This window comes from Hypomesus transpacificus, chromosome 7 (genome assembly GCF_021917145.1).
Source record: "Hypomesus transpacificus isolate Combined female chromosome 7, fHypTra1, whole genome shotgun sequence".
In the NCBI taxonomy this organism is placed as follows: domain Eukaryota; kingdom Metazoa; phylum Chordata; class Actinopteri; order Osmeriformes; family Osmeridae; genus Hypomesus; species Hypomesus transpacificus.
The window spans coordinates 9,397,325-9,418,840 of record NC_061066.1 but is presented as its reverse complement, the minus strand read 5'-3'; the positions used below and the strand labels follow the sequence as shown (position 1 = coordinate 9,418,840).

The 21,516-nt window shown below is 49.8% G+C and overlaps 1 protein-coding gene across 1 annotated transcript in view; it reads left to right on the top strand.

Moving 5' to 3' along the window:
* The first annotated feature begins 14,894 nt into the window (after positions 1 to 14,894).
* LOC124469735 (tight junction protein ZO-2-like) overlaps positions 14,895 to 21,516 on the top strand; it is a 38,130-nt gene continuing 31,508 nt past the window's right edge. The window contains 1 exon segment of the mRNA XM_047023211.1: positions 14,895 to 15,220. Within this exon segment, the coding sequence (XP_046879167.1) occupies positions 15,164 to 15,220 (57 nt within the window). The 5' untranslated portion in view covers positions 14,895 to 15,163.

Sequence of the window (21,516 nt, the reverse complement as noted above, 5' to 3'; positions counted from 1 at the left end):
AATATATGATTATTTATTTTTTATCATCCAGGGAAAATCTTGACATTTGGTTGGAGACATTTTTAGCCTGTCCTCACGTCGGTTTGTTCAGAAGAGGATCTTGTAACCTGCTCCTAGGAAAACTGGCCCCTCCTGGACCTGGCTAGACCAGCTAACATGAGTCTCTAATGGAACTACCAGAACACATCATACTCTAGGTCTGGTAGTCTAGTTCTGGTAGGAGTCAGATGGCTGAGTGGTTAGGGAATCGGGCTATTAATCAGAAGGTTACCGGGTTCGATTATGGCCGCGCTAAATGACGTTGTTTCCTTGGGCAAGGCACTTCACCCTACTGTCCTCGGGGGAATGTCCCTGTACTTACTGTAAGTCGCTCTGGATAAGAGCGTCTGCTAAATGACTAAATGTAAATGATAGTCTAGTTCTGGTAGTCTAGTCATGAACCAGAGACGTTCCTGCTGTTCTGTGTGTGTGTGATGGACCGTGTGCATCACTACAAAAAAAGCTGTGTGTGTCAGAACAATAGTTAACTTGTGTCTTCCGTTGTGTTGTGCGTGTGTATGCAAGGCCGTACTAAGCCTCCAGATGACAGATAGCAGCAGCATTAACTACACAGGGCTTAGTGCAGCTATGATCCCTGTTGGCCCTGCAGAGGAAGCCCAGCAGGTCTGGTTACGCAACAGCAACACAGATCAGCAAGATTCAGGCTTTCTGTCCCTCCTGCTCCAAAGCAGAGCATCATCCCTGCCTGGCTGGAAGGAGGTCTGGTGCTCTATGCGGCTGGAGAACCTCTGTGTCTTGGAGGGTAGCAGGTAGTGGCCCAGTCCACTGGGAGCAGCTGGGAGTTGTAGTTTTAACAGCCAGTCGTGTGTGTTGTTGAGCAGCAGGATGAAATATAAGAAGTTCATCACCATCATGCAGGCTGCTGTTGGAGTGGCTCCCCTTAACAAGAGGCATCTGATGCCCCCACCACGCAAACTCTGGAAGAACACAGGGTGAGTCTGTGGAGGGGGTCGTGTGTGTAGCATGTGTGAGCATCCGTAAGTTGGTAAGAGAGAATGTGTGTGTGCGCATGAAATTCAAGATGTGTGCGCACGTGTGTGTGTGTGTGGTTGGTCGGGTGGGTGGGTGGGTGTGTCTGGGTGTGGCTGGATGTGTCTGGGTGTGTGGGTGTGTGGGTGTGGGTGCGTGGGTGGGTGGGGTAGGGGTCTGTGTTTACTGCAGAAACACACACACACACTCAAGAATATTGGAGAATATTATGTCACACATGTTTAAGCTCTTTGGAGAGTGTATTCATATTTATAACCATCTATTGTTAATGAGGATTAGCAATTTATACTTCATGCACATGCTATACATCCTCCTAACTAATAAAACTGTAACGAATAAGAGAACTCGGTAGTGAATTCATTTTCCCTAAATATGTTTCCTAGCCAGACGTTTCTGTTGTGTAAAACGTAAACATGAAAGAAAAGATGTTTTCTTCAAGTCTCAGGGAGTCAATTTGATGTGTGAAATAGTTTAATTAGCACATGCTTTACTGCCTGGATAAGGAGCTAAACTGCCCTGTCTTAACATGAAGCCTGGCTCCTGGGGTCAAAGGTTAGCCAGGGACACCCCTGTTCAACTACCTCTGAATGATGGACAGAATAAACGGGTCATTTATGTAGAAATATAGATAATATGTGTGTGTTTGTTTGCATACATGCATGACTGCTTTTATAACTCATAATGGTAACATGCTTTAGAACCAGGAGGCTAACCGACCGGTGAATCTGGTCTGTGGGTGTGTGTGTGGTTCACTGGCGTGTGTGTGTCTGTGTGTGGTTCACTGGCATGTGTGTGTGTGTGTGGGGAGGGGTGGTCTCTCTGGGGTTAGATGTGTAGGAGGCAGCTTGGTCATGGACTGGATCTAATGTCAACGTGTGCCATGGTGTTATACCACACACACACACATACACACACACACACACACACACATACACACACACACATCACAGTGTGCTTAGAGGTGTCCTGCAGCAGCAGCACGAACCCTCTCTCTCCTCCTCCCTCTCGCTCTCCCTCTGCCTCTCTCCCTCTCTCCTCCTCGCTCTCCCTCTGCCTCTCTCCCTCTCTCTCCTCCTCCCTCTCTCTTCCTCGCTCTCCCTCTGCCTCTCTCCCCCTCTTTCCTCCTCCCTCTCCCTCCTCTCTCAGTCTGCCTGACACTCTCACTCTGAGCGCACCTCTCTGGGAACCCTCCTCTCTCCTCTCTCTCCTCTCTCTTTCTCTCTCTCCCTCTTTCTGTCTCCCCTTCTCCTCTTTCCTCTCCCCTCTCCTCTCTCCTTCTGGGTGTTGTTGCTGCCAGCATGCGTCTGGGGATCGCCTCGTTCATCTCGGACCTCCTCAGCACCTCCAGCAACATCTGCTTCTGCTGGACCGAGGGCAAGGTAGAGCTCAGAGGAGACCTTTCAATGCTGCTGCTCTTCATCCCACCTGGGGAGAGGGCTGTGTGTGTGAGCGTGTGTGTGTGTGTTGCTCCAGGTGCTGGGTGACGTGTGTGTGTGTGTGTGTGGAGAGGGAGTTGATGATAGTAGACTTACAGCTGTACTTCTGTACATAAGTGCATTTGTGTGCATTGCAACGATTGTGGTGGTAGTGGGGTCTCTGGGTTATGTAAGGGTTCAGGGTTGAAGTGTGTGTGTAAGGTTTGGTTACACACACACTGGACACTTTCACACAGGACAGATAGTGTGTGTGTGTTTGTGTGTGAGCAGCTAAAGGTGTCAGTCTGTTTGTGTCCCAGAGAGATGAAGGGATGGCTGTACTGATATTGACAGCCCTCCAGGGGTGTGTGTGTGTGTGCGTGCGGGTGAGAGCAAAAGCAAGAAAGAGAGGGAGAGGGAGAAAAGACGAGAGAGAAAGAGAGAGGGCACTTGGAGTCCTGAGTGTGTGTGGTTGTACAGGGGCAGGCAGCAGGAGGAGAGCTGCCCTGTAGACAGACAGGAGCCATCCTCCATGACACCTTGCTCCTTCAGACTGTGCTCAGCGACAACTTGAGTGTGTGAGTGTGTGTGTGTGTCAGCCACACTCAGGTATGTGCGTATGCCTGCATGCCTGCCTTAGGTACTGTGTGTGTGTGTGTGATGGATGGATGTGTCTGGGGAGTGGAGCAGTATTAGATTCACTGTTGGGCGTCGGCAGAGGAGTGCAGAGCTGCCAGTGATTTGTTTTGTAGCTTTGCCGTCTTTCCCTCCCTCCCTCCCTCCCTCCCTCCCTCCCTCCCTCCCTCCCTCCCTCCCTCCCTCCCTCCCTCCCTCCCTCCCTCCCTCCCTCCCTCCCTCCCTCCCTCCCTCCCTTGTGTCATGGGTGTCACTATGTTAACAGACTGAAGGTCTGGCCTGTAGTATGGTGTTGTGGAGGTGGTCTGGCCTGTAGCAGGGTGTTGTGGAGGTGGTCTGGCCTGTAGCAGGGTGTTGTGGAGGTGGTTTGGCCTGTAGCAGGGTGTTGTGGAGGTGGTCTGGCCTGTAGCAGGGTGTTGTGGAGGTGGTCTGGCCTGTAGCAGGGTGTTGTGGAGGTGGTCTGGCCTGTAGCAGGGTGTTGTGGAGGTGGTCTGGCCTGTAGCAGGGTGTTGTGGAGGTGGTCTGGCCTGTAGCAGGGTGTTGTGGAGGTGGTCTGGCCTGTAGCAGGGTGTTGTGGAGGTGGGCAATGGAGGCTTTAGAGAATATGTTCTGAGTGGAGAGAAGCTGGCTGGACAAGGGTGTGTGTGTGTGCATGTGTGTGTTTGTGTGTGTGGGGGGGTTATGAGAGCACTCTGCCAGATGAATGTCCCAATATTGATCAGACTGGACGTGTGGACGAACGACCCCCAGAGATCCACACACTCGCTCTCTTTTTACCCACACAGACTCAATTCACACATGCGTACACACATACACAAACTTGTAAACATTCTATACACATACACACATCCCATACACACACATTGTATCATTCAGCCACAATTTAAGACATTGATTACATCTGACAGCTGAGATGCAACGCTGAATAATGAGGCGTAATCAAAATCTTTGCGAAAGATCATTTAAATATTCCTAATGAATGTACGCCTGAACAAGACAGTGTTAGTGCTGGGTTCTTGACAGTGTTAGTGCTGGGTTCTTGACAGTGTTAGTGCTGGGTTCTTGACAGTGTTAGTGCTGGGTTCTTGACAGTGTTAGTGCTGCGTTCTTGACAGTGTTAGTGCTGGGTTCTTGACAGTGTTAGTGCTGGGTTCTTGACAGTGTTAGTGCTGCGTTCTTGACAGTGTTAGTGCTGGGTTCTTGACAGTGTTAGTGCTGGGTTCTTGACAGTGTTAGTGCTGGGTTCTTGACAGTGTTAGTGCTGCGTTCTTGACAGTGTTAGTGCTGGGTTCTTGACAGTGTTAGTGCTGGGTTCTTGACAGTGTTAGTGCTGCATTCTTGACAGTGTTAGTGCTGGGTTCTTGACAGTGTTAGTGCTGCGTTCTTGACAGTGTTAGTGCTGGGTTCTTGACAGTGTTAGTGCTGGGTTCTTGACAGTGTTAGTGCTGGGTTCTTGACAGTGTTAGTGCTGGGTTCTTGACAGTGTTAGTGCTGGGTTCTTGACAGTGTTAGTGCTGCGTTCTTGACAGTGTTAGTGCTGGGTTCTTGACAGTGTTAGTGCTGGGTTCTTGACAGTGTTAGTGCTGGGTTCTTGACAGTGTTAGTGCTGCGTTCTTGACAGTGTTAGTGCTGGGTTCTTGACAGTGTTAGTGCTGCATTCTTGACAGTGTTAGTGCTGGGTTCTTGACAGTGTTAGTGCTGCGTTCTTGACAGTGTTAGTGCTGGGTTCTTGACAGTGTTAGTGCTGGGTTCTTGACAGTGTTAGTGCTGCGTTCTTGACAGTGTTAGTGCTGGGTTCTTGACAGTGTTAGTGCTGGGTTCTTGACAGTGTTAGTGCTGGGTTCTTGACAGTGTTAGTGCTGCTTTCTTGACAGTGTTAGTGCTGGGTTCTTGACAGTGTTAGTGCTGCGTTCTTGACAGTGTTAGTGCTGGGTTCTTGACAGTGTTAGTGCTGGGTTCTTGACAGTGTTAGTGCTGCGTTCTTGACAGTGTTAGTGCTGGGTTCTTGACAGTGTTAGTGCTGGGTTCTTGACAGTGTTAGTGCTGGGTTCTTGACAGTGTTAGTGCTGCTTTCTTGACAGTGTTAGTGCTGGGTTCTTGACAGTGTTAGTGCTGGGTTCTTGACAGTGTTAGTGCTGCATTCTTGACAGTGTTAGTGCTGCGTTCTTGACAGTGTTAGTGCTGGGTTTTTGACAGTGTTAGTGCTGCATTCTTGACAGTGTTAGTGCTGGGTTCTTGACAGTGTTAGTGCTGCGTTCTTGACAGTGTTAGTGCTGGGTTCTTGACAGTGTTAGTGCTGGGTTCTTGACAGTGTTAGTGCTGCGTTCTTGACAGTGTTAGTGCTGGGTTCTTGACAGTGTTAGTGCTGGGTTCTTGACAGTGTTAGTGCTGGGTTCTTGACAGTGTTAGTGCTGCGTTCTTGACAGTGTTAGTGCTGCGTTCTTGTCGATGAGAGGAGCTGGTCTGCAGGGAACCCAGGACTATTTGAAGAGACTGTCTGACTCACCCAGCGGGCATGTCCAAGTGTCAGATGGGATCCAGGCAGAGTGATCCTAACTCAGAGGACTATTAGCTAAGCTACCTTTATGCTAACACTAGGCTAGGGGTGCTACCTGCTAAGCTACCTTTATACTAACGCTAGGCTAGACTAATAGTCAGACGATCTTATTTGCATGGCTGGTTGTTTGATGAGAGCTTAAATAATGGATGTTCTCTGTTGCGAGACTCTGGTTCTGTTGTGTTGTTGAGGGAGGGGCACCAGGGAGGTGTGTTAGCAGGGAGGGGCACCAGGGAGGTGTGTTAGCAGGGAGGGGCACCAGGGAGGTGTGTTAGCAGGGAGGGGAACCAGGGAGGTGTGTTAGCAGGGAGGGGAACCAGGGAGGTGTGTTAGCAGGGAGGGGCACCAGGGAGGTGTGTTAGCAGGGAGGGGCACCAGGGAGGTGTGTTAGCAGGGAGGGGCACCAGGGAGGTGTGTTAGCAGGGAGGGGCACCAGGGAGGTGTGTTAGCAGGGAGGGGCACCAGGGAGGTGTGTTAGCAGGGAGGGGCACCAGGGAGGTGTGTTAGCAGCACATCACTAAGCCACACCAGTCTGCACTTCGCTTCAAAACAAGACGTGTTTTCTACTTCTCTCTCTGATCTCATTTTCTCTGTCTCCCACCATCACCTCTCTCTCTCAGCTGATCATCTTGTTTTCTGTCGTGTTCTTACCTCCTAGACACAGTCCTCTAGAAGTGAATGATGGAACCGTGCTTACATTTACATGTATTCATTTAGCAGACGCTTTTATCCAAAGCGACTTCAGAGTGCATATGTCACTGATAATAACAACAAGATAGCCCCAAACCATTGCGAGTTGCCAAAACAAGAAGCACACATTGTGAACAACCCCCCAAAAAAGTGCCAAAGGGAATAACCATAAGAGCATGTAGTTAAGCAAGTTACAATTAAATGACATGAATCTCTAAATGCAAGTGTACCTCTAGAAAAAGCAGGCAACAGTAAAAATAAAAATAAGATTAACTAAAATAGAATATTTCGCAGCGAATGCAACAGTTTGAATCAGTTACCACTAACCAACAAAAGCAACAAGTCTCTAAGCAAGAATCATTGTGATCCTTGAGGAAACTAGCATTGGGTTCAGCAAACCATTCCTAAGTACCGTTGTACTCCTGGAACAAGTGCGTCTTGAGCCTTCTCTTAAAGGTGGAGAGACAGTCTGTGTCTCTGATGGAGGTGGGGAGTTGATTCCACCACTGTGGTAGCTGTGCTTTGAGGTTCTTTGTCCAGACAGTTCAATGGCATATTTGTGACATGAATGTGATTATGTGCTGGCAGGATTCATGTATGTCTGTGTATGTGTGTGTGTACATTCACACACATACACACACACACTCTGACTGTAGTTTGTCTTAAGCTGTGTTCCAGTGAAGCGAGGAGGTTATATAGGTTATACAACCATCAGACCCATGAGCCCACAGAGAGCACTGCAGGTCCACACCACTGCTGTAAGTGTGTGTGTTTGTATTGATGAAGAAAAAAGGTCACTGCAGCTCTATGTTACTGCAGCTCTATGTCACTGCAGCTCTATGTTACTGCAACTCTATGTCACTGCAGCTCTATGTTACTGCAGCTCTATGTCACTACAGCTCTATGTCACTGCATCTCTGTTACTGCAGCTCTATGGTACTGCAGCTCTATGTCACTGCAGCTCTGCAGCTCTAGTCATTACAACTCTATGTCACTACAGCTCTATGTTACTGCAGCTCTATGTCACTGCAGCTCTATGTCACTGCAGCTCTTTGTTACTGCAGCTCTATGTTACTGCAGCTCTATGTTACTGCAGCTCTATGTTACTTACTGATCACATGAACCCAGAGGTTGTGGTGTGCGTGTTGTGTGTTTGTGAGGTGTGCATGGTGTGTGTGTGCTGTGTTTGTGGTGTGCATGGTGTGTGTCTGACCTTGCTTTGGATGTCGTCATGTGACCTTCTCACCTGCCCCCCCCCCCCCCACACACACACACACACGCTGACACACAGACACATTTTCTGCTTTTCTGTCACTTTTTCAAAACCTGTGGTGTGAGAAGTCCGACACACACACACACACAGCTGGCATGCATGCACTCACACACACACACACACACACACACACAGCTGGCATGCATGCACTCACACACACAGATATGCCATGTTTCTTTTTTGCTATATTGACATCTTTTTTGTACCAGGAACACACATACACAGAGCAAGGTGAACATTCAGTGAGCTATTCTGATTCCCCTGCTCTTCAACCCTCCAGAGAGAAGGAAAGGGTCACCTTGTTTCTCTCTTCACTCTTCTCTCCCTTCATCATTTCTGCCCTTTAATCTCACCGTACAGCTTCCTGTCTACTGCCTTGTCCTCCTCCTCCCTCCCTCCCTCCCTCCCTCCCTCCCTCCCTCCCTCCCTCCCTCCCTCCCTCCCTCCCTCCCTCCCTCCCTCCCTCCCTCCCTCCCTTGTGTCATTAGCAGGATTCTTAATGAAGGTGTAGATGAGTGAGGCAGCATGTTGGCTCCGCCCTGGCAGAGTTACTGCCTGCTAGAGTCACGCCCACGTCAGCTGACGATCCAACACTGACATCAGTGTTGAGAGAGTGTGTGTGTGTGTGTGTGTGAGGCACATGCGGTCGTGTTAATTAGCGGGGGCCAGATGGAGGAGGTGCCACAGCACCCACAGCTACACCATAATTACACACAAACACACACACTCCCAGAAACACACACACTCCCAGAAACACACACACTCCCAGAAACACACACACACTCCCCAGAATTGGAGTGTCTGCAGAACACGCACACCACATGCTTACATAACTAAAGCCTTGTTATTTACAGTACACGTGACTGTAACAGTGGAAAATACAGTTCAGTTTCTCCAATGCAAATGTTAAGTGTGTGAACTTTCTGATTTCTGAAGTGTGTATTAGATATGCTGTGGTACTTTAAACATGTTAAAGTCCAATCTGGAGATAACCAAAGGCAGTGGAGCGATAGATAAATACCCTTCTCATGTCTTTTACTTCCAGAACCCTCCAAATATAGTGGACCACAGCCAAGAAAGAGAGAGAGAGATGTTTAGGGAGGGAGCGAGAGAAAGAAGGGTTGGGACAGGGAGACAGAGAGGTGAGGTCCATGAGATTGGGCCAGGAATTAATATTCATGATACCTCTCTCTCATCTCTCTTCTCTCTTTCCCTCTCTCTTCTCTCTCTCTCTCTGTATCTCATCTCTCTCTCCCTCATCTCTCCCTCTCTCATCTCTCTCTCCTCTCTTCCTCTCTCTGCCAGGCGCAGTGCAGTGGTCGGTATCTATTTGGCTTCCTCAGCATGTGGCCTCTCCTTCCACCCATAATCATACGCGCACACACACACACACCTGTTTGACCTTGACTGGTGGGGTTCCCATACTGAAGCACTAGTTCAGACAACATGGCCTCAGTGGAACTATTAATAACACAGGAAGTCCTTATTAATAACACAGGAAGTCCTTATTAATAACACAGGAAGTCCTTATTAATAACACAGGAAGTCCTTATTAATAACACAGGAAGTCCTTAAGTGCACTGGGAACCAGCTAAATGCCACAGGCGTGGTTAAAGGCTGTGAGGGAGTGCTGCAGTGAGAGGAGGGGCTGGAGGTCAGCTGGAGGAAGGGGCGTGGTTAAAGGCTGTGAGGGAGTGCTGCAGTGAGAGGAGGGGCTGGAGGTCAGCTGGAGGAAGGGGCGTGGTTAAAAGGTGTTAAGGAGTGCTGCAGTGAGAGGAGGGGCTGGAGGTCAGCTGGAGGAAGGGGCGTGGTTAAAGGGTGTGAGGGAGTGCTGCAGTGAGAGGAGGGGCTGGAGGTCAGCTGGAGGAAGGGGCGTGGTTAAAGGCTGTGAGGGAGTGCTGCAGTGAGAGGAGGGGCTGGAGGTCAGCTGGAGGAAGGGGCGTGGTTAAAGGCTGTGAGGGAGTGCTGCAGTGAGAGGAGGGGCTGGAGGTCAGCTGGAGGAAGGGGCGTGGTTAAAGGCTGTGAGGGAGTGCTGCAGTGAGAGGAGGGGCTGGAGGTCAGCTGGAGGAAGGGGCGTGGCTAAATGGTGTGAGGGAGTGCTGCAGTGAGAGGAGGGGCTGGAGGTCAGCTGGAGGAAGGGGCGTGGTTAAAGGCTGTGAGGGAGTGCTGCAGTGAGAGGAGGGGCTGGAGGTCAGCTGGAGGAAGGGGCGTGGTTAAAGGGTGTGAAGGAGTGCTGCAGTGAGAGGAGGGGCTGGAGGTCAGCTGGAGGAAGGGGCGTGGTTAAAGGGTGTGAAGGAGTGCTGCAGTGAGAGGAGGGGCTGGAGGTCAGCTGGAGGAAGGGGCGTGGCCACTGCACAGACACACACATGGATTACATGCTGGTTATCTGTAGTATCTGTGGAGGGACAGTGATGTGTAAGATCTGTCTCTGTGCGTGTGTGTGTGCATGTGTGTGAGAGTGTGCATGTGTGTGAGAGTGTGCATGTGTGTGTGCGTGTGTGTGAGAGTGTGCATGTGTGTGTGTGTGCGTGTGTGTGAATGTCTGTCTGCATGTGTGTGTGTAAACATATTTGTGGTGGGCTGTGTGTATTTGAGACTGTGTATTTGAGGCTGTGTGTATTTGAGGTTGTGTGTATTTGAGGCTGTGTGTATTTGAGTTTGTTATCACAGTTTTAGTTACTGCAGGTTCACTACTCCCCTGCCTTCTCTCACACATCTAAGCATCGAAGCTTTCTGTGTGTGTGTGAGTGAGTGTGTGTGAGTTTGTCTGTCTAGGGTGCTGTGTTCAGAGGAGGTGATGGACCAGGCTGTGTTCAGAGGAGGTGATGGACCAGGCTGTGTTCAGAGGAGGTGATGGACCAGGCTGTGTTCAGAGGAGGTGATGGACCAGGCTGTGTTCAGAGGAGGTGATGGACCAGGCTGTGTTCAGAGGAGGTGATGGACCAGGCTGTGTTCAGAGGAGGTGATGGACCAGGCTGTGTTCAGAGGAGGTGATGGACCAGGCTGTGTTCTCGTTGTCTCTCCCAGCTGAGCTCTTATTTGACACACACACTGAGGGAGGCACGTTTGCCTTGTATCTAAGCTCAGTCTGTCACATCCAATCAGGCCTTGTCCCTGCACACGGTGGGGGGGGGGGGGGGGGGGGGGGGGCTCTGCGTGTGATTCTGCTGTTTGTAACAGGCTGCAAGATACAGTTTGCTAGTGTGTGTGTGTGAGGGCTGGTGTGTGTGTGTGTGTGAGGGCTGGTGTGTGTTGGTGTTTAGTGTTTTTAGCAGTAAACTCTGGCACCTTTTGTATAATGTACAGTAGTAGTCAACTTCCTGTTGTATAATGTACAGTATAAGTCAACTTCCTGTTGTATAATGTAGAGTAGAAGTCAACTTCCTGTTGTATAATGTACAGTAGCAGCTGTGTGAGTGTGTAAATGTCTGAGTGTGTGTAAGTGTGTTAGTCTGAGTGTGTACATTAGTGTGTAGCTGATTGACGGGGTCTCAGGAAGGCAGCTTGATAGGTCCTCTGTGGTCCCACTAATAACTGCACTGCCATCTCTCACACACACACACACACACACTCACACCGCAGGTTGCAGGTTGACAGGGACCGTGAATGAAGACTGTGATGAGATTTAGATTTACGCTGATGTTGGTGTGGAGTGTATTGATCTGGTGCTGGGATGAAGCGCTTTGTGTGAGTGAGAGTATGAGAGTGTGTGTGAGTGTATGTGTGTGTGTGTGTGTGTGTATGTGTGTGTGTGTGTGTGTGTATGTGTGTGTGTGTGTGTGTGATGGAGGCTAACATGGCTGTTCCGTCGCAGGGAGCAGTACCAGTCAGACGTGTCGCTGGCCAATCTCAGACCTTCAGACGCTTCTTACAAGATACAGGTACACACACCCTGCCTCACTGTACACACCCCTGCCTTACTGTACACACCCTGCCTCACTGTACACACCCTGCCTCACTGTACGCACTCCCTGCCTCACTGTACACACCCTGCCTCACTGTACACACCCTGCCTCACTGTACACACCCTGCCTTACTGTACACACCCTGCCTCACTGTACACACCCTGCCTCACTGTACACACCCTGCCTCACTGTACACACCCTGCCTCACTGTACGCACCCTGCCTCACTGTACACACCCTGCCTCACTGTACACACCCTGCCTCACTGTACGCACTCCCTGCCTCACTGTACACACCCTGCCTCACTGTACGCACCCTGCCTCACTGTACACACACCCTGCCTCACTGTACACACACCCTGCCTCACTGTACACACCCTGCCTCACTGTACGCACCCTGCCTCACTGTACACACCCTGCCTCACTGTACACACACCCTGCCTCACTGTACACACCCTGCCTCACTGTACACACACCCTGCCTCACTGTACACACCCTGCCTCACTGTACACACACCCTGCCTCACTGTACACACCCTGCCTCACTGTACGCACCCTGCCTCACTGTACACACCCTGCCTCACTGTACGCACACCCTGCCTCACTGTACACACCCTGCCTCACTGTACACACACCCTGCCTCACTGTACACACCCTGCCTCACTGTACACACACCCTGCCTCACTGTACACACACCCTGCCTCACTGTACACACACCCTGCCTCACTGTACACACCCTGCCTCACTGTACACACTCCCTGCCTCACTGTACACACCCTGCCTCACTGTACGCACCCTGCCTCACTGTACACATAAACACCCCCCCTCCCCCTCCCCCTCCTCCTGCCCCTCATTTCACGTGTTTGAGAACAGAACAGCTCATCTCTACCAGAGCTGCAGAACCTGTGAACGTACTGGATGTTTGAGAACCCTCTAGCGGCTGTCCAGAGTACTGCACCCGCCCCACCCCAGTCCTAAGAGTCAGTTCAGCACAGTTTCAAGGTAAATTAAACTTACAGCTGTAAATTAACAATATTATTTTACATACACAAACACTTAGTTTGACAGACATTAAATGTTAAATTAAAAAAATATATAACTGTCAGTCCAGCTGGACTGTTGTAGAGCCTGGATGTAGTTGTAGAGACCGGACATTCCCCCTCCTCCCGCCCCCCTCCTCCCCAGTGAGGTGAAGGACATACTCTCCTCCCCCTTGGGGATTGCTCTGACATCTATTTATCCTCCTTAATGAGCTTGTCCCAGAAACCCCAGTGCAGGGCCCAGCAGAGCAAAGAGTCCAGGACTCATTTACATGGGCTCATCAATGAGGCTTTACAGTGCATTAGCATTTAGCATTTAGCATTGCTGCCGTGGTTGTTTCCACACGTCAGAGCCGGGGTCTGAGACAGGCAGCAGGGAGTATTGTCCTCTTGAGTCTGTCCTATGTTTGTCTCTGTCTCTCCTGGTGGGAAGTTGTCTCTGTCGAGTGTGTTTAACCACCATGACTCCTGTGTCACCAGCAACTCTTCTGTCATCAACTTCCTGCTTGTGTTCATTTAGAGCCTGTGATCTCCTCACCAAAGATCACCTGGAGACACCCCTCCCCCTCCCTCCCTCCCTCCCTCCCCCTCCCTCTCCCTCCCCCTCCTCTCCCTCCTCATACGCATAGATACAGCGTTCTAGTAAGACAGACACGATATCAGGGAGCCTTCAGCATTAGTACCGTAGCTAAAATTCTAGGAAAGTTGAGGTTACTTTTCGCTAGGTACCTACGAACATGTCTTAATCTGCTAGACAGGTGGGTTCCCCTTAGTTCTTTTGGTGAGCAGTCTCAAGAGCCCTACTTACCCGGCATTTGAGGTGTGGTAGAGTGTGTGAGGTGTGTTAGAGTGTGTGAGGTGTGTTAGAGTGTGTGAGGTGTATTACAGTGTGTGAGGTGTGGTAGAGTGTGTGAGGTGTGTTAGAGTGTGTGAGGTGTGTTAGAGTGTGTGAGGTGTGGTAGAGTGTGTGAGGTGTGGTAGAGTGTGTGAGGTGTGGTAGAGTGTGTGAGGTGTGGTAGAGTGTGTGAGGTGTGGTAGAGTGTGTGAGGTCTGGGACACAGCTTCCTGGGCTCCTCTCTGCTGCTATGTGAGGGTTAGGGTTATATGAGGTATAATTATAACCTGCTTCAATGACGGAGCACCAGCATCAGCACGCATGGCTGCTGTTAGTGTCCCTGACATTAAATCATTTAGATGTTCTGCTGTCGCTCTTATCTAGGACACTGGTGTTGATGCTGTTTTCAACACTCATCATCTAAAGCAGAGATGGATACATGGAGATGGATATGAGAGCTATTTAGGTGCTGATTCTTTCTGGGACAGGAACCAGATGAGCCTGTGTGCGTACACATGAGCCTGTTCAGATGAGCCTGTTCAGATGAGCCTGTTCAGATGAGTGTGTTCAGATGAGCCTGTTCAGATGAGCCTGTTCAGATGAGCCTGTTCAGATGAGCCTGTTCAGATGAGCCTGTTCAGATGAGCCTGTTCAGATGAGCGTGTTCAGATGAGCCTGTTCAGATGAGCCTGTTCAGATGAGCCTGTTCAGATGAGCCTGTTCAGATGAGTGTGTTCAGATGAGCCTGTTCAGATGAGCCTGTTCAGATGAGCCTGTTCAGATGAGCCTGTTCAGATGAGCCTGTTCAGATGAGCCTGTGTGCGTACAGTCCTGGAGTTAGAAGGCTCCTGGCTGCTTCAAGTTTGAGATGTTTTGAAACCAAATAGATGGGAGCATACTACACAGTATAGCTGTAGAAAGTTGTATCTAATATAATACTCCTCACAGTGTATCCAGTGAGAACAGACTGTGCAAAGAGAGGGTTAGTGTTTCTTAGGGTTAGCTTCCTGTTCCTCTGGTCCAGAGGACGGCAGACATTTATTAAAATATTAAGAGCATCAATTAGTTCCTCTGTCAGAGATATGTATGTTTTAGTATGGTCAGAATACAATAGCATGAAATATGTTTTTGTCTGTTACTTTCTGGGACAGGGAACAATGTACGAACAGTTTACAAACACACATTTTTCTATTAATATAAAACGGTTGTGTTTTCTCCTGTTCCCAGTGAATAGATAGTTTCTGTGGGGCGAAAATGCGTGTTTGTTTACTGAAGAACTTTCAGAGAACAGTAAATCAATGTTCCCAATCCGGATCAGTCCATTCCGGCAGAGGGGGGTGAGAAAAACATGAACAGTGAAAATGTGTTTAAAAATGTCCTTGTATTGGAAAATTCTGACGTTTTAGTGAAATTATTCACTTTTCAGTAATACGATATGTTTGCTAACGCCCAGCAACATGTATGTGCAAATAAGCCCCGCCACAGCCTCCCCCGCGTTTAGACGGTAGGCTCGCGCGCTCACAGTGGCTCTGAGGGGAAGAATGTTTCGGCTCTCCACGTATCACAGCGAGCATTTTTAAAGGAACTCGAACGAAGTGGGAACTACCGCCGCATCTGAGGAAGTATTTTAGCGCCGATGTAAAAAGACATGTTTCATTCCATAAACTAAGGCACCTCAGGAAATCCAGGGAGGTTCAACGTGCTAGAAGACACTTGTTTTTACTGCAAAAATAAAGCGACTGTTGAACAACTAAAGACCAGCAGGATGCCCGTGAAGGGAGGACGAGTTGGGGCTTATCCAAGCAAGAACGAACAAGTAGGAGTAAGTAAAAGTTTTAATATTGTAGTCCTGTCTTACTACTGCCCTTCGCCAGCCTAGTTTTCTTTACGGTTGCCTACCGGTCAACTCGCCTACCGGTCAACTCGTACTGTTAATGTCCGAGTATGTCGCCTCTCTGGGACTGTTTACTGTCCAGCTGTAAGAGCGCGGCCGTCAGGTATGACGGACCTGCCGAGGGAACCAATCAGCTTCCAGCTGCGTCAACACACCTGCTGATACACCTGTTGAGTTCCGTTCTCTCCGCCAATAGGAACGCTCCTCAGGGAGCACATACTCGGAATATAGAACATTCTCTTTGTCTTACTGATTCAAGGTACATTAGTAAGGAATTTGAACACATAATAGGCCTAATTGTACTTTGTACATGTTTTGTATAAATATTTTTACATAACCTTAAAGCAAGCTTTCTAAAAGAGCAAAAAAGAAAACACGTATTTGTGTCTTATGTTTCTGAAGTAATGAGACTGAGATGTGAGTTGATCTTCAGTATGAGCAGACAAGATCAGGGTGTGGCCTTGACCTGTTTAAAATACACCCACATGTCACCTAATATTTACAGGAGACTAGAAACACCTGTTACAATCTGCATAAGTGTAGTATTCAGTTAGTCTCCTAAGCAGCCAGTAGCAGTGGTGTTATGATGAGCTTGTGGTGTTGATTGTTACTGTGTACAGGGTACTAACGGCTGTGGCACAGGGTACTAATGGCTGTGGCACAGGGTACTAACGGCTGTGGCACAGGGTACTAACGGCTGTTGCACAGGGTACTAACGGCTGTGGTACAGGGTACCCAGATGTCCAAACAATTTCTTCCCTTCACGGTCACAATAGGTCAAGGCTGACCGTCTCTTGTGTGTCTGTGTGTGTGTCTGTGTGTGTGTCTGTGTCTACCCCACAGTATTGTCTGGCTGGCCAGGCCCAGCAGGGGAACTAAGGTGGGGGGGTTACTAGTTAATGTTTGTGTGGGTGTGTGTGCGTACATGTATGTGTAATACATACACATGTGTGTGTATGTAACTGGGGATGATCACTTTGCTGACCTTAATGACCTCCAGCAGCTTCCAGTCAATCCTCTCAACCCAGCCTGCTGCTGATCACACGTCTTCCTATCTTTTAGTTGAGCTTAGCCTCAAACACACACACTTCTTAACATACAGACACACACTTATACACGCACACACACACTTGTAGGCATCCCCCCCTCCCCCCATACAGGCTGTGCCCTGTCTCAGGGCTGAGAGCAGATGATTGTAACTGAACTCTGCAACAGCACTGCTCGGTCAGTGACCTCCCTGTCCTGCTGGAGCAGCTGTGGACATGACCGGACTAGTGTGTGATGACTGGAGGAGGATGAGGAGTGGACTAGTGTGTGATGACTGGAGGAGGATGAGGAGTGGACTAGTGTGTGATGACTGGAGGAGGATGAGGAGTGGACTAGTGTGTGATGACTGGAGGAGGATGAGGAGTGGACTAGTGTGTGATGACTGGAGGAGGATGAGGAGTGGACTAGTGTGTGATGACTGGAGGAGGATGAGGAGTGGACTAGTGTGTGATGACTGGAGGAGGATGAGGAGTGGACTAGTGTGTGATGACTGGAGGAGGATGAGGAGTGGACTAGTGTGTGATGACTGGAGGAGGATGAGGAGTGGACTAGTGTGTGATGACTGGAGGAGGATGAGGAGTGGACTAGTGTGTGATGACTGGAGGAGGATGAGGAGTAGACTAGTGTGTGATGACTGGAGGAGGATGAGGAGTGGACTAGTGTGTGATGACTGGAGGAGGATGAGGAGTGGACTAGTGTGTGATGACTGGAGGAGGATGAGGAGTGGACTAGTGTGTGATGACTGGAGGAGGATGAGGAGTGGACTAGTGTGTGATGACTGGAGGAGGATGAGGAGTGGACTAGTGTGTGATGACTGGAGGAGGATGAGGAGTGGACTAGTGTGTGATGACTGGAGGAGGATGAGGAGTGGACTAGTGTGTGATGACTGGAGGAGGATGAGGAGTGGACTAGTGTGTGATGACTGGAGGAGGATGAGGAGTGGACTAGTGTGTGATGACTGGAGGAGGATGAGGAGTGGACTAGTGTGTGATGACTGGAGGAGGATGAGGAGTGGACTAGTGTGTGATGACTGGAGGAGGATGAGGAGTGGACTAGTGTGTGATGACTGGAGGAGGATGAGGAGTGGACTAGTGTGTGATGACTGGAGGAGGATGAGGAGTGGACTAGTGTGTGATGACTGGAGGAGGATGAGGAGTGGACTAGTGTGTGATGACTGGAGGAGGATGAGGAGTGGACTAGTGTGTGATGACTGGAGGAGGATGAGGAGTGGACTAGTGTGTGATGACTGGAGGAGGATGAGGAGTGGACTAGTGTGTGATGACTGGAGGAGGATGAGGAAAGGGAATGAGGCGGGGCTAGTGAATCCTGTTTGATAGCAGCATGTTTTCAGGGTGAGAGGAGTGTGTCAGTGAGCTGATACTGTGACACGGTGTTTGTGATGATGATGATGATGATTATGATGATATATGTTCATACCTGCCTCACCAGGTTTTTAAGTGCAAGTGTGAAAAGCTTCCGTAAGATGTGATCTTTTATATGTCATGTATTATATGAACACAAGACAGTAGCAATGGTGTGTGTATGTGTGTATCTATGTGTGTGCCTCCCCCAGTGTTGTGGGGCAGCAGGTGGTCTGGGCAGTAATCCTCTGCCCCCAGACGACTTGACGATAGCGTGGTGTGACACCCTAATCTGCACTAGGGGGTTTGGCTTGGCTTTGGTGGGTGCTGTAACACACCAGCCTAGCAGAGCAACACTGTAGCTGCTGTAACACAGCACACACCAGCCTAGCAGAGCAACACTGTAGCTGCTGTTGCTGTAACACAGCACACACCAGCCTAGCAGAGCAACACTGTAGCTGCTGTTGCTGTAACACAACACACACCAGCCTAGCAGAGCAAAACTGTAGCTGCTGTTGCTGAAACTCAACACACACCAGCCTAGCAGAGCAACACTGTAGCTGCTGTTGCTGTAACACAGCACACACCAGCCTAGCAGAGCAACACTGTAGCTGCTGTTGCTGTAACACAGCACACACCAGCCTAGCAGAGTGACACTGTAGCTGCTGTTGCTGTAACACAGCACACACCAGCCTAGCAGAGTGACACTGTAGCTGCTGTTGCTGTAACACAGCACACACCAGCCTAGCAGAGTGACACTGTAGCTGCTGTTGCTGTAACACGGCACACACCAGCCTAGCAGAGTGACACTGTAGCTGCTGTTGCTGTAACACAGCACACACCAGCCTAGCAGAGCAACACTGTAGCTGCTGTTGCTGTAACACAACACACACCAGCCTAGCAGAGTGACACTGTAGCTGCTGTTGCTGTAACACAGCACACACCAGCCTAGCAGAGTGACACTGTAGCTGCTGTTGCTGTAACACAACACACACCAGCCTAGCAGAGTGACACTGTAGCTGCTGTTGCTGTAACACAGCACACACCAGCCGTGATCAGCTCAGTCATTCTGGAACTCAGGAGGAAGGAAAGAGGACTCCCCTCCAACACACACCCTTCATCCTACCTCCTTCTTCCTCTCCCTCCCCTCCCCTCTCCTCCCTTCCTTCCCTCCTCCTATCAGCACGCTTGTGACCTAAAGCACTTCTCTTATCTGGATAGAGGTTTCAGTGGTGAGCAGCTTGTTTACTGGTAGGTTCTGCTGACTTAGACTTGGCCTGGGATCAGGGGTGTGGTGTAGAAACTCCAGCCCTCAGGGAATATAGTTTAGATCCCATCTTATAGGGCTTTCTGATCTCTGATTGGATCCTTTGAGACTGGGTTTTGTTTGGATTAAACGTGTCCCAAACGAGACATCTGTCATGCTCTTCCAGGGCGGACTGGCCATCAGGGATACCGGGAGAACCCCTGGTGGGCCGACGGGGTTGGGATGGTCCAAAACACCGGCCCACTTCCATTACCAACTGGCCCTCTGACATCGCCAGCATCTCATATTATTTCACATGTCACAGCTTGAATACGTAAAAATAGTTCTTAGACCTTTCGTAGTCTGGATTCACTGACTGATATTTATAGTGCTCCTTGCGATCTGTATTTACACTCATGGTGCCGATTTTTCGAAATTTTTCTGACCTGTCTTCTGAAATGTGTTCTTACGGACTTTACGTTAAACGGAAGTTTAACATAAGATATTCAACATATATGATGTAATTTATTTGTAATCATCCAAACTAATGCGAAGTGTATATGGGTATTTTTCCAAGTAGGCCAATGACTGGTCGATACGTGCGATCGATGCATTGAGTGGACAACGTGTTTTGAGTGGGCCGGGCACCGTTTACTGAGTGGGCCGGTCTGACAGTAAAACTCCTGGGCCACTTTTTCCCCCCAGTTCGTCCCTGTGCTCTTCCCATCACTACTGACCTGGTCACTATGACACACACACATACACACACTCTCTCTGTCTCTCTCTCTCACACACACACACACACACACACTCTCTCTGTCTCTCTCTCACACACACACACACACACACCTCTCACCCTGTGCCCCCTCACCCCTCATGCCAGGGCAGACAGCTCTATGAACATTCCTCTCAGAAGATTAGTTTACGTGTTACATTGCACACACACGCACCACTTCCCCTGTCCTGCATTCCTCCCTCTCCCTCTTTCGCCCTCCCACGCCCCCTCCCCCGCCCTCTCTCCCTCTCCCTCCCTCTCTCTCCCCCCCCCACTCTCTATAACCTGTATACTGGAGATGTCAGCGTTCTAGAATACAGACACTCTCTCCCTTTCCTCTGTGGGTGAGCTGGAGTGACGTCCAGTGACCAGTTCGACCTTGGCAGTGGAAGTCCCGCCCCTAACCAGAGGCCGTGTTATTTTGGGACTGACCCCAGCTGTGACCCCCCTCGCTCCTCTCATGCCGTTGGTTTTCCCCAGACCTCAGTAGTGGGGCGGACAGGAACTACACTAGCAGCAGCCCTTCTGTCCTGAGAGAGAGGAGGAGGAGGAGGAGAGGTACATGAGGAGAGAGGAGGAGAGATGAGGGGGAGAGAGGAGGAGAGGAGAGGAGAGGGAGGAGGAGGAGTAGGAGAGGGATATGAGGAGAGGGATATGAGGAGAGAGGAGGGGGAGAGAGGGATATGAGAAGAGGGATATGAGAAGAGGGATATGAGGAGAGAGGAGGAGGAGGAGAGAGGAGGAGAGGAAAAGGAGGAGGAGGAGGAGGAGAGGGATATGAGGAGAGGGATATGAGGAGAGAGGAGGGGGAGAGAGGAGGAGGGGGAGAGAGGAGGAGAAGGAGGAGGAGGAGGATATGAGGAGAGGGATATGAGGAGAGAGGAGGGGGAGAGAGGAGGAGAGGTACATGTGTCCACCCCAGACAGACATGCTCACTCACTGTCTATTGTTGATTGACTAACGTTGGCAACTGTCTAATTAGGCTGTAGTTGTTTTGATTGGACCATGTGTTCCTGTTCCAGGAAAAAACACCTAGACTGCTTCCTGTTGTAGAAGGCATCACCAGACTGTTCTGGACTGCTTCCTGTTCATCGCTCCTCCTCCTCTCCTCACACTGAGACAATCTGCTGCTACATCTTCATCTGTGTTCTGTGTAAACATTGGTTCAGTCAAAGCCATGCCTGGAGGAAAACACTCAGAAGAAGCACGCAGCTGCTGGACTTCACAGTGCTGTGTGTGTGTGTTTCCTACTCAGTGCTGTGTGTGTGTGTGTTCCCTACTCAGTGCTGTGTGTGTGTGTTTCCTACTCAGTGCTGTGTGTGTGTGTGTGTGTTTCCTACTCAGTGCTGTGTGTGTGTGTGTGTGTTTCCTACTCAGTGCTGTGTGTGTGTGTGTGTGTTTCCTACTCAGTGCTGTGTGTGTGTGTGTGTGTTTCCTACACAGTGCTGTGTGTGTGTGTGTGTGTTTCCTACTCAGTGCTGTGTGTGTGTGTGTGTGTTTCCTACTCAGTGCTGTGTGTGTGTGTTTCCTACTCAGTGCTGTGTGTGTGTGTGTGTGTTTCCTACTCAGTGCTGTGTGTGTGTGTTTCCTACACAGTGCTGTGTGTGTGTGTTTCCTACTCAGTGCTGTGTGTGTGTGTTTCCTACTCAGTGCTGTGTGTGTGTGTGTTTCCTACACAGTGCTGTGTGTGTGTGTGTGTGTTTCCTACACAGTGCTGTGTGTGTGTGTGTTTCCTACACAGTGCTGTGTGTGTGTGTGTTCCCTACTCAGTGCTGTGTGTGTGTGTTTCCTACAC